The sequence below is a fragment of the Gallus gallus genome, chromosome 25 (assembly GCF_016699485.2).
Source record: "Gallus gallus isolate bGalGal1 chromosome 25, bGalGal1.mat.broiler.GRCg7b, whole genome shotgun sequence".
Lineage (NCBI taxonomy): Eukaryota > Metazoa > Chordata > Aves > Galliformes > Phasianidae > Gallus > Gallus gallus.
In genome coordinates this window covers 2,106,828-2,119,075 of record NC_052556.1, presented here as the reverse complement: position 1 = coordinate 2,119,075, position 12,248 = coordinate 2,106,828, and the positions used below count along the sequence as shown (strand labels likewise).

General features: G+C 67.8%; 2 protein-coding genes across 2 annotated transcripts; both read right to left on the bottom strand.

Moving 5' to 3' along the window:
* Positions 1-52: 52 nt before the first annotated feature.
* On the bottom strand, positions 53-3,643 carry FDPS (farnesyl diphosphate synthase). The gene is made up of 9 exons (NM_001396601.1): positions 3,448-3,643; positions 2,675-2,815; positions 2,483-2,563; positions 2,259-2,381; positions 1,964-2,052; positions 1,641-1,713; positions 1,439-1,516; positions 1,217-1,351; positions 53-423 (listed from the first exon to the last, which is right to left on the bottom strand). Exons 1-9 carry the CDS (start codon positions 3,589-3,591, stop codon positions 223-225), a joined length of 1,065 nt encoding a protein of 354 aa, NP_001383530.1. The 5' UTR covers positions 3,592-3,643; the 3' UTR covers positions 53-222.
* A 1,245-nt stretch (positions 3,644-4,888) lies between these two features.
* Positions 4,889-12,025, bottom strand: HCN3 (hyperpolarization activated cyclic nucleotide gated potassium channel 3). Its single transcript, XM_015298646.4, has 8 exons — positions 11,457-12,025; positions 9,632-10,061; positions 9,331-9,492; positions 8,761-8,979; positions 8,301-8,447; positions 7,958-8,198; positions 7,616-7,780; positions 4,889-7,216 (listed from the first exon to the last, which is right to left on the bottom strand). Exons 1-8 carry the CDS (start codon positions 11,834-11,836, stop codon positions 6,090-6,092), a joined length of 2,871 nt encoding a protein of 956 aa, XP_015154132.2. The 5' UTR covers positions 11,837-12,025; the 3' UTR covers positions 4,889-6,089.
* Between the last annotated feature and the right edge of the window lie 223 nt (positions 12,026-12,248).

Below are 12,248 nucleotides of genomic sequence, written 5' to 3'. Positions count from 1 at the left end.
GGGAGCGGTCCGCCCTCAGCTCCGCATCGCCACGGACAGAAGAGGCGGCACGGCAATAAATTAACGTTTATTGACACACAGTCTGACGGCACCGATGGATGCGCGCCCCGCACCGCCCCCCCCCCGCATCCCCGGGGATAACGGGTGGGGGGAGCACCGGGTCCGGGGCTGCGAAGCCACCCAACACAGCGCGAAGCACGGAGCCGCTGCCGCCCCCACCCCTCATTTCTGGCGTTTGTAGATCTTCTGTGCCAGGCCGAGGAAGATCTCCTTCGGGAGGCGGTTCGAGTGCTTCTCTATCAGTTCCTGCAGGCGCCGGTAGCTGCTCTCCTCGTACTGCTGGAACGCAGCCCTCATCCCCACGGCCTCATACAGCTCCTTCACCTTCGCCACCTTCTCGGGCTCCTTACGGCCGTAGTTGTCCTGCAAACACAGCGTGGGGAGGTGGGGGGGCTGCATGGGGCCGCTGCAGCTCCGGATGCTGTGGGTCCAATAAGACCGAGTGGGTCGGGGCGGCCCCAGGTGTTGAGAGGGGCTGGGGAAGATCTCCTGGAGAGCAGCCCTGCGGGGAAGGACCTGGGGGTCCTGGGGGGTGAGGAGCTGCACGTGAGGCAGCAGTGTGCGCCTGCAGCCCCGAGGGCCAACAGTGTGCTGGGCTGCGTGAGATGGGGAGGGGGCAGTGGGGAGAGGGAGGGGATTGGGCCCCTCTGCTCGGCTGTTGGGAGGCCCCCTCTGCAGTGCTGCGTTCAGAGCTGGGGGTCCCAGCACAGGAAGGACGTGGAGGTCCGTTAAGGTGGTCACAGGGCTGGAGCAGCTCTCCTGTGAGGAAGGGTGGAGGGAACCGGGCTCGTTTAGCTTGGAGAAGAGAAGGCTGGATGCCCCATCCCTGCAGGCATTCCAGGCCAGGCTGGATGTGGCTCTGGGCAGCCTGGGCTGGTGCTTGGTGACCCTGCACACAGCAGGGGGTTGGAACTGATGGTCGTTGTGGTCCTTTTCAACCCAGGCCATCCTATGAGTCAATGATTCTATTGGTCCTAACGGTGCCCTACGGGTCCTAATGGCATCCTGCGGGTCCCCATGGCGCCCTATGGGTTCTCCGGGCAGCCTGGGCTGGTGCTTGGTGACCCTACACACAGCAGGGGGTTGGAACTGATGACCGCTGTGGTCCTTTTCAACCCAGGCCATCCTATGTCTCTAAGATGGGGGTGTGCTGTACCTCCAGGAGCTGCCGCTGCTCCGGCGTGACGCGCTGCAGGCACTGCACCACGAGCCAGCTGCATTTATTGTCCTGGATGTCGGTGCCCACCTTCCCCGTGAGCGCCGGGTCCCCAAAGCAGTCCAGGTAATCATCCTGCACAGGGATGGGAAGCTCAGCCCCACAACTGCTGTGCGACACAGAGGGAGGGGTGGGGGTGGGGAGGGGGAACAGGGCTCCAACCTGGATCTGGAAGTATTCCCCCATCTCCAGCAGGATGGCTTTGGCATTCTCGTGTTCTTCCTTACTGTCGATCCCAACCTCGGAGGGGGAGGGAAGAACAAAAAGCTTTCAGTATCTGAGTTTTTAATGTTCTGTAGCACCGGCCCCGCTGGTCAGAGTGGTGCTGAGCATTCACAGCCCAACCCCCTCCTGCAGCGCTCACCATATACATGGCAGCAGCCACGGGTAGGTAGAAGGAGTAGAAGGCAGTCTTGTACTTAACGATGGCTTTGTACCTGCGGTGGGGAGCGGTGCTCAGTGGGAAAGGCCCTCACTGCTGCTCAGCACAGCGGGGCCAGCAGGAGGAGGGCAGCGTCTCCCTCTGAGCCACCATCAGGTCCTGAACCGAATGAGGTTCGTTCCCCAAAGCCTGGCAGGCGACAGCAGCACGTCGGGAGCTGCCTGCCCGCTCTGCAGCCCGGGAGGGACAGCAAGCAGAGCCAAGCAGGGCCGGGCCAGCATCGCCGTCCCCTTCGCTTTCTTTACCTCTCCTCACTGAAGTGACTCAAATCCACTTTGGAGACGGGAGCTGTGATGAGGTCCAGCATCTGCCCGAGCTCAGTCTGGTAGGCGGTCTGAACAGGAGGGATTTAATCATGCAGTCCCCATGAAAACAGCAAAACCCCCCCATTTCCAGCCCAACCTCAGCTCCTCCCACGCCTGGAGGAAGGATGCAGCCCCGGGGGGGGGTTGGATGCCCAAGGACTCAAGGAGAAGCCTGAGATCAGAGGGGGGTCAGCCCCAAGGGAAGCCTGGGGGGGGTCCCGGGGGGGTCCCTCACCTGCAGGAAGAGCTCCAACAGATGCACGTAATACGGCCGCTGCCTGCAGTACTTCTTCAGCACTCTGTACACAGAGGACTCGAGGAGGAAGGAGTCGTTGATGGCATCCAAACCGACCCCCTCCTGCACCGGGGGGGGGGGGGCACGAAGCGGTCACAGCACAACCAACCCTGCAGCCCCCCCCCCCCCCCCCCCGTGCTGAGGGCAGCCCCCACCGCTCCCACCTTCTTATACCAACACAGCTGCCCCCGGCGCGTGAGGGACTGATCCATGATATCATCAGCCACCAGGAAGAAGGCCTGGAACTGAGAGAGGTGCGTTGGGAGGGGGGGGGGGGGGGTCTTCCAGAGGAGGGGGGGAGGGGGGGGATGGACCCCACTGCAGCCCCAACCCGCAGCCCTCGGCTGGACGCTCACCAACTCGATGCACCAACCCACGGCCAGCGCGCACCGCAGGCTCTCAGCATCCTTCTGCCCCGGCCCCGACAGCTCCCGGTACGCAGCCACCACCGTCAGCCCACGGTTGCATTTCCCACCGGGAGCGTTGTATTGCAGCACCTGCAAAAGGGGGGGGTGGTCGGGGGGGGGGGGGGGTGGAGGTCATACCTGCTGCTCCCAGAGCACACCAGCCCGGGTAGCCAGCAGTCCCAGTACCCACCAGTCCCACTGGTCCCGGTACCCACTGGTCCCGGTACCCACTGGTCCCGGTACCCACTGGTCCCAGGGCACACCAGTCCCGGTACCCAGCAGTCCCATTGGTCCCAGTACCCACAGGTCCCGGTACCTATTGATCCCAATACCCACCAATCCCAGTACCCACTGATCCCAGCACCCACCTATTGATCCCAATACCCACCTATTGATCCCAGTGCCCACCTACTGATCCCAGTGCCCACCTACTGATCCCAGTGCCCACCTACTGATCCCAGTGCCCACCGGTCCTGGTAACTGCCAATCCCAGTACCCACCGATCCCATTACCTATCGATCCCAGTACCTGCCAGTCCCAGTACCTTCTGATCCCGGTACCAACCAATCCCAATACCTGCTGGTCCCGGTACCCCCCGATCCCGGTTTCTACTGATCCCAGTACCCGCCGATCCCATTAGCCACTGATCCCGGTACCCACTGATCCCGGTACCCCCCGATCCCGGTACCCACCGACCCCAACCCCCCCCCCCACGTCCTCACCTCCTTCAGCCGCGCCACAGCGTCGCCCACCTCCGGGTGTCCGATGCCGTCCTCGGTCAGATCGCGGACGATCTGCGGGAAGAACCCCACGAACTCCTCCCTCTCCCTCTCGGCCGCCGTCCGCTTCGCCCCATCCGCGCTCATGGCGACCCCGACGCGTTCGGCCCCGTCCGCTCAGCGCCGCTTTTTGCCCCGCGACCTTTCCGTGCGCTCCGCCCGGCGCCGCGCGGGGCATTCTGGGACGCGTAGTTCGCAACCGAAGCGGAGCCGCGCGGTAACGCCGCCGTCGGACCACAACTCCCAGCGTGCCCCGCGCGGGGAGGAGGCGGTGCCGAGAGCACCTGGCGCCTATGCTGATTGGGCGATTCTATCGTATGAGGATAGGCCCAAGGAGCCTGAGCCAATAGAAAAGCGGGGAGGGCGGGACCGAGGCGTGTGATTGGTGGAGAGAGCGAATGGAGCGAGGGCCCGGCCGGGGCGTGGGGGCGCGGGGCGGGTGGGGTCGGTGCCGCGGGGCAGTGGGGGCGGACGGGGGGCGGTCACCCAAAGTGGGGGGGCACCGCCGCTCCCCCCCTTCCACCCCCCCCGCCATTGGCGCTGCGCTGAGCCGCCGTAATCCGCTCAGCTCAACCATTGCCGCTGTAATCAATCGGTGCCGCGCGTTAATCTCCCCCCCCGGCGCTGGGGATGGGGGGTCGGGGGGCTCCGAGCGGCCCGAACCGCGGGGGGGGGAGGGGTGTGGGGGGGGTGACGGGATGGACGTGGGGCCGGAATGGCGTTTCCACGGCATCGTCGCCCCGTGGGCTCCGGGCGGCCGCAGCGCCGTCGGTTTTGGCCCCGTTTGACCCCCCCAACCCCCCCGCGAGACCTCCGTTAATCTCCGCGGGGCTGAAAGTCCGCCCCGCAATCAAACCGACACCCCTCCCCCCCCCCCCCCCCCCCCCCCCCCCCCCCATCCCCGGGTTAATAGGGAGAAGGGGAAAATGAGCACAGATTAAACACATTAATCCCCGGAGCCCAAATGGGGATGGGGGCGGGGGGGGGGGGGGGGCACTGCTGCTCTGCTCCTTCCCAAAGCCGAGGAGGGACGAACCCCAACCCAACCCCCCCCCCCAATGGGTTCTGTGCTGCGGGTGATGGGACCCTCCGGGACCCATTGCCCCTCCCTTCCCCCCCCCCCCCCTCCACGGCCGCCCTGAAGGAGACCCCACAGCCCGGCTCCGAATCTCTCTTTATTATGGAAACCCGTTATGTACAACCACCAAAAAATAATAATAATAAATAATAAATAATAATTAAAAAAAAAGAGAGAACGCTTTGAAATTTCTCTGCGATATGAAAACTACAAGCTCTGTACATCGACTGCCGCGAGTGCCGCCGGGGGGGGCCGGGGGGGGGGAGGAAGGGGGTGGTCTTTGGTGACGGCTCACGCGTGGCCCCCATCCCCCCCCCCCCCCCCCTCCAAACCACCCCATTGGGTCGGGGTCCCCCCCGGTTGGGGATGCGCTCCCGTGGCTCTCCGGCGCGGTGGTCGTGGGAACCCCCACGGGGACCCCGATGTGGCACAGCGCAGACCCCTACCCGAGGGGCTGCGGGAGGCGCCGACGGCGGGGATGGGGGGGAGGGGGGAACGGGGGGGGTTGGATGGGATTGGGGGGGGAGGGGGAGGTTTAAGTCCGTGAAAAAAAGGCAGTGTTGGACGTCCCCTCCGACCGCCCCATGCGTGGCTCCCACCGCGCCGCCCCACCGGACCTCCCATCCCAAACGGGGCGGGGGGGGACGGGAGGATTCACTTTGGAGGAGGAGCGCATGGAGGAACGCGACCCCCACCCGCTGCGTGGGGCCGCTGTGCGGCAGCCGAACCCCGGAGCGCACGAAAAGCCGCGGGTCCTGCAGCGGAAAGCAGCGCGGGGGGGGGTCGGGGGTCGGGGGGGGGTCGGGGGACACAACTCTAACCGGGACTGCTAAGACGGCGGAGCCCAAAGCGACGACGAAGCGGAGCTGAGCTGCTCGGCGGAGCCACGACTCACACTCACACACTGCTGGCTGGTGGCTCGGGGGGGCGGCGGTCGGATGTGGGGTTCGGTGCGTCCCGCTGCATCCCCGGCCCCACGGAACGGAGGATCGGCACCGGGGGGAGCCGCCCACCCCCGGCTCGGCGCTCCGGGACCGCCGGCTCCAGGCACGCAGTCCCGGTGTGTTCGGGGGGGGGTCCCGGCCCTGCCCGGCCCCAGGCACTGCTCCCTGCCCGCCGGCCGGTGGGCTCCGACCCCCTCTGCCCTCAGCCCCTCCCGTCCCGTCCAGCCGAAGCGCCGGGCGGCTCTGTGGGGCTGGAGGAGGGGACGCGCGGGTCCGGCATCGCCCCGACCCCGGGTGCGGGGGAACGCACGGAGGGTCCCGGCCCTGAAGGAGAACTGCGGGCAGCTGGGACCCCGCAGAGGATTTGGGGTGAGGGCTGCGCCTGCGGGAGGGCGGGCCTCGGGGGGGCAGCGATGAGTCCCAAAGGAGAGCCCCCCTCCTCGCTCGGCCAGCCCCAAACCCACCGCTGCCGCAGCCCCGGAGCCCTCCCGCTCACCTCAACGTCCCTCCGACGCCGCCGAGCCTCGGCCGGGTGCTCCGCTCCCACGGACGCCGCCGGGGGCTCACATGTTGGACGGCAGTTTGGGTTTCCCCGTTTCCACCTCAGGGCTGAAGGCCACGGAGCCCTTACGGGAGGGAGCAGCCGCCGGGCGGGGCGCCGACACCGGGGACTGCGGGGTGGGAGCCGCGGCCGTGGGGCGGTTCGGCTGCGCCGGAGATCCCGAAGGCATCTGCTGCGGGTGTGGGACCCCCGGACCCGGCTTGGAGAGGAGTCCGGCGACCGAGGGGGAGGACCTGCGGGCCAGGCTCCCCGCGGACTTCCTGCCCTGCTGCAAGGAGCTCCCGTCCGCTTGCTGGGCGACTTTGTCGGGCAGGGAGGGCTGCGAGGCCGAGAGGAGGCGGACGTCCTGCGTGAGCCGCCCGACGGGCAGCCCGTGGATGCTCCGGTGCTTCACCAACTGCTGCGGCTGCATCAGGAGCGAGATGTGCGAGCCGGTGGCTCTGGACAGGCTGTAATGGAGAGTCCTCCCCGCCGGTGGCTCCGAGCTCGGGGACGGGGCTCCCGCCGCCTGCTGCAGCAGGGAGGTGGACACCGAAGCAGGGCGGGACTTGGAGAGCTGGGGTTGGGGTCCCGCCGCCGCCGGGGGCTGCTTGGCCGTCACCTCCCCCTTCTGCCCCACGCGCGGGGGTCCCGGAGCCCCTTGGCTCGGCCGCTGAGCGCCGCTTTCCAGGGGCGCCTGGGACTGCAGCATGGGCGAGGACGGCGAGGCGGCGGCGGGCGTCTGCAGGTGGGACGGAGCCCCGGAGGGAGAGCTGACGGAGGAGGGTCGCGAGCCCCCCAGGCTGGGCTGGGAGCGACGAACCGGTTTGGTGAGCAGCGTGGCCTCGGGGGAGAGGGGGCTGGAGATGGAGGAGGGAGGCAGGAAGATGTGGGCCTGCAGGCTGTGTTGGTGCGTCAGGGCGATGGCCACGTTGGTGGTGGCGGCGGCCGTCTGCAGCGGGGCGTGCACCAGCGGCTCCCAGATCACCGGTTTGCCGCTCAGCTCCCGGCCCAACGTCATCTGCTGCAGCTCCTGGATGTTGTGGGCCACGTCCTGGTCGTGCTTCACGATCTGCTGGATCATCTCGGTGTTGATGGGCCCCGCGCTGTGCTCGGCTCGCTTGCGGAGCAGGATGGAGTTCTTCTTGCCTGGGTGAGAGGGGGTGGCGTCAGTGGGCCCGGAGCGCTGCTGTGGGGGGCAGCGTGGGGGGGGGGGGGGTGACGGCGGGGAGGGGCAAGGAATCTTCACTGGGTTCAGGGGTCGGGCTTTTGGGGAGGGTCCTGGCTTCAGCACAGGGGGAGAAGCAGGAGCAAAGCCCCGATCCCGAGGGCTCCAGGCTGCATCCTGGGGCCGTGGTCCCTCTTGTCCTCAGCGTGGGACGGTGCCAACCAGCGGAGATGTGAGCGGGGAGGGCAGGAGCACAGCCCAGCACAGCCCTTCCCAGACCCCCCCCGGCAGCAAAGCGGATCCCTGCGGGTCCCCTCTTCACGGCTGGGCCCCCTGGAGCAGACGTGGGGGGGTGAGGGGGGGTTGGGGCCGCTCCTCACCTATGCGGTCCAGGCGGTCCATGGCCACCGTCTCGAAGGCTCTGCGCATCATGGGGTACTCCTCCAGCACCTCGTTGAAGTTGTCCACAGACAGGGAGTAGAGGCGGCAGTACGTGTCGGCTCTCACGCTGGCCGTCCGCCGGCCCCGCGTCAGCAGGCAGATCTCTGCAGGGAGAGAGATGTGGGGGTGAGGGGGGCGCGGGGCTCGGCGCCGTCCCAGCGGCCCCCCACTCCTGCATGGGCAACGGTGAGCGCCGCTCGGAGCAGAGCCAGGAGCTCAGACAGCCACAGCCGTGGGCTTCAGAATGCCTCCCACGTCCCACTGCTCCCACATCCCCTCACCCCCGAAGTAGGAGCCGTCGGACAGCTTGGTCTCCTTGTTGCCCTTGGTGAGGATGCTGACCACGCCGTGCTGGATGAAGTACATCTTTTTGCCCACGGTGCCTTCGCGGATGATGAAATCCCCGGGCTGGAAGACCTCGAAGCGCAGCTTGGTTAGCATGGCGGTCACAAAGTTGGGGTCAGCGTTGGCAAACAGAGGCATGTTGGCCACCAGGTTGCGGCAGTTGAAGTTGATGATCTCCTGCATGGCGAGGAGCGGCTCAGTGGGGACGGGGCTCAGCCCAGCGCCGACACCACAGCCCTCCTTCCCCTCCCCCAACCCCCCCAAGGGTCGACCCCGCACCTCTTTGAGGGGCTCACTGAGCTCCCCCAGGATGTTCTCCTCGTCGAACATCTTGCCTTGGTAGCGGTGCTCGTAGTACTCGTGGATGCGCTGGCGGGTGTCCCCGGGCAGCTTGTGGAAGGACATGTACTGCTCCACCTGCTTGTACTGCGGGGACAGCACGGAGCCACGTTGGGCTGTGCTGCAGTGAGGGCACCGTGATGGGGCTCAGGGGATGCCCACCCCACAGCTGCCGCCCCAAAGGACACCCCAGGCTCCGCTCAGACCCCCGGATGGAGGGCAGGATGGGAGCCTTGCTATGCTGGGGTGAACTCCAGCACCACCAATGGGTCAACCCGAGCCAAGTGGGACCCCATCCTGCCATGCTCCCACCTCCTGACCCACACTTTGGGCACTTGGCCCCACTGTGACAAAGTGAGCTCCCCGATGATGGGGGTGCAGCCCCGGCCCCCCCGCTGACCTTCTCCTGGTACTGACGGCGGGATGAATCCAGCGACTGGATGAGGGCGGTGGCGTGGCCGATGAACATGGCATAGCAGGTGGCCCCCACGATCATGCTCAGCATCGTCAGCCAGACGTCGGTCATCCCCTCGGGCGCCTGCTGGCCGTAGCCAATGCACAGCATGTGGCTCATGGCCTTGAACAGAGCGTGCGAGTACTGCTTCCCCCAGGAGTCGTTCTGCAAGGAGAGGGAGCAGCTGGAAGGAGCCGACCCCCCCCTCCCCCCCCCGGTGCCCCTCCTCGGAGCCGGGACCCCCAAGCATCCACGGCAACCAAAGCATTTGATGCAACCAGGAGCCGAGGGGCGCAGCTCTGCACTTGGAAGGGCATTGGGATCGGTTCTGGGGGGGTCCTCAGACACAGAATTCCTTTGCTCCAACTCCAGCAGCAGCCAAGATAGGAACAGGAGAAAGGAATGCCCCCAAACCGCCCCACTGCTGCCATGGGGGGGGGGGTCCGGGGGGGGGGGGTCCGGGCAGCTCCGTCCCTCGGGAAGCATTCGGAGCATCGTCTCCATTGGGCAACTCACCACCATGCGGTTGATGGAGACCCAGCAGTCGTCGGGGAAATCCTGCAGCATCGGCACCAGGAACTGCAGGCAGCCGTCCCAGTGGCACAGCAGCAGCATCATGCCGATGAGGTTGAAGATCCTCACCACGGCGCTGGCCAGGTCGTACGTCATGTGGAAGATCTGGGGAAGGGGAGAGGAGCTGCAGAGAAAAAACCCCTCCATCCTACGGCTCATAGCCGGGGATCCCCCGACCCCACAGCAGGACCCCAAAGAGGGGGCCCGAGACCCCCCGGGGTGGGGGTGGTGGGGGGGGTCCCACCTCCTCCCATTGGTGGATGTAGCGGATGAGACGTGAGAGCCGCAGCAGCCGCAGCAGGCTGAGGATTTTGGTGAAGCGGACGATGCGGAGAGCGCGGGCCGTTTTATAGACATCAGAGTCCACCTGGGTCTCCAGATCGACGATGAGGAAGATGTAATCGACGGGGATGGAGGAGATGAAGTCGACCAGGAACCAACTCTTTAAGTATTTCATTTTGATGGTGTGGGGGTCCAGGATGATCTCCGTGTTGTCCTCCACCACGATGCCTGTTCTGAAGTTCAGGACGAGGTCGGCCAAGAAGAAAGTGTCCGAAAGGACGTTGAAAACGATCCAGGGAGGGGTGTTTTCGTCCTTGAAGAAGGTGATGCCCACGGGAAGGATGATCAGATTGCCCACCATCAGCAGCAGCATGATGAGGTCCCAATAAAACCTGCGGGATGAGGGGAGAAAACAAATCCGGGATCAAAGTTTGAGCCCGAACCCAACGCAAAAAAATGAGAGCTCGGGGCTTAGAGGGGTTTAGAGAGAGCTGAGCTGGTGGTGCAAAGAGGGCACAGGCAGCGGGGGGGGAACAGGGACTCGGATTGGGGGGGGGGGGGGTGCAGAGACCCCACACAGCTGTCGGTCTGAGCCCGATTTGTGCCGATGTTCCGCATCCCATCCGTGGGTCAGTGCACCCCCAGGATCCCAAAAGGATACCCGTGGGAAGGAATGGGGGTATCCCACATCCTCTGCTCCAGAAACAGGGCGGGGGGGGAGGAGAAGACGCAGCACCACGGGGGTCCCGCAGTGTTCCCCCCCCCACAAACACACCGGGATGGGGCTGGGAGTCCCCTGGGGGCCACGGGTGGATCGCTGGGGGGGGGGGGGGGAGTAAAACCGCATCCCCCCCCCGCAGAGCCGCCGCCGCCGGGAGCTCCTGACTCAGATTTCGGCTTAAGCTCTTTAGGGCAGAGCCCGTCCTTCGCTCGGTGTCAGAACGGGCACGGCTCGGTCTGCACGGCCTCGTGGTCTCCCGGTAATGTGATCAACCGCGGCGTAATCCCGGCGGCCGCCCGCTTTGGCTCCGTGTCACCTTCAGCGTTTGGGATCACCAACTTTGGGGCCGTCAATGGGGCTGGGAGGCCTCGCAGCCCTCCGTGCCGTGGGGCCGCGGACCCCGAGCCGCTACAGGTGGCGGGGCCGGGACCGGGACCGGGCCGGGGACGCTGCCCGGGTGACGGCTCGTTGCGGGAGATGGCAGCGCGGCCGCTTCGTCCCCCGTACAGAGAACCCACCCCATATGACTCAACATCCCCGTGACGCCCGGGTCCTCCCCCCGCGGCCGTCCCCGCGCTCTCCCGGTGTCACGGAGCTCCAGGCCCCGCTCCTCGCCCCGCTCCCGGGATGGAGCCCACAGTGCGGGGCGGTGCCGGGCGGGGGCCGAACCCTCAGATAGAGGAGATGGGGGCGAAGCCCGGCGGCCCTCGGCTCCTCCTCGTGGGGGGGGACGTGGGGTGCCCGCCGGGGAGCCCCGAGGGACCGGGAAGGGGGGGAAGCACGGGAAACGTTTGCGGGGCTGCGGCAGCGGTGGGGACGCGCTCAGCGCAGCTCTCGGTCCGAAGGCGCGGCGGCAGCGGCCCCGGTCGGCGCGGGGGAAGCCGCCGCTCGGTGCCGGTGCGGGGATGGGGCAGAGCGGCGGGAGCCCCGCACTTGTTGCCCCGGTGAGGCGGAGCGGGGCGGGACCGCCTTCAGCACCACGGACAGCGGCGCCGGGAGCGGAGCGCCGGGATGGGGCGCGGCGCGGTACCGGAGCCCGGCCGGGGGGAGCGGATCCCGGTCCCACCTGAAGTCGCTGTAGGGGTGGATGATCCATGCACCGGCCGACTTCACCCGCTGCCGCTCGATCTCCACGGCCCGGTGGCTGCCGAACATGCGCAGCGAGAACTTGTTCACGGCGGGCTGCAGCATGGCCCCGAGCTGCCGTTGCACGAACGTGCCCGTTCCCGTTCCCGTTCCCGCTCCCGCTCCCGCTCCCGTTCCCGTTCCCGTGCCCGTTCTCGTGCCCGCCGCCGCCGCCTCGCCCTCCGCCACGATCTGCTCCGCCGGGGAGGCCGCGCCCGGAGCCCCGGCGGCCGTCCCCGCTCCGCCGCGCCCCGCCGCCTCTCCATCCAGCACCGGCGGCTTCTCCCGGGGCTCGGGGCTCCGGCCCGGTGCCGCGTCCATCCCGCCGCCGCCGCCGCCGCCGCCGCCGCGCTTCACGTTTCCTTCAAACGCCCTTGCCCAGGCGCCCTGCCCGCCGCCCCGCCGCACATGCCCGGCCCCGGGCGGCCTCACGCTCGCCGCCCCCCGGGGGTTCGGTCACCGGCTGCGTTCTCTCGCCGTGCCCTCGGCTCCGGCCCGCCGCCCGCCTGTTGCGCACGCCCCGCAGCGGGAGCGGAGCCGGACCCCGCCGCCAGCGGAGAGGCGCCGGCGGCACCGGAGCGGCGGCACCGAGCAGCGAGGCCCGGGCGGCGGCGGCGGCGACGGCGGCGGCGGCGGCGGCGGAGCGGGACCCCGCGGCGGGCGGGGCGGGGCGGGGCGGCGCGGGCGGGGCGCTGGTGGGCGTGGCCGACGCGACGCCCCGCCCACATCCCGG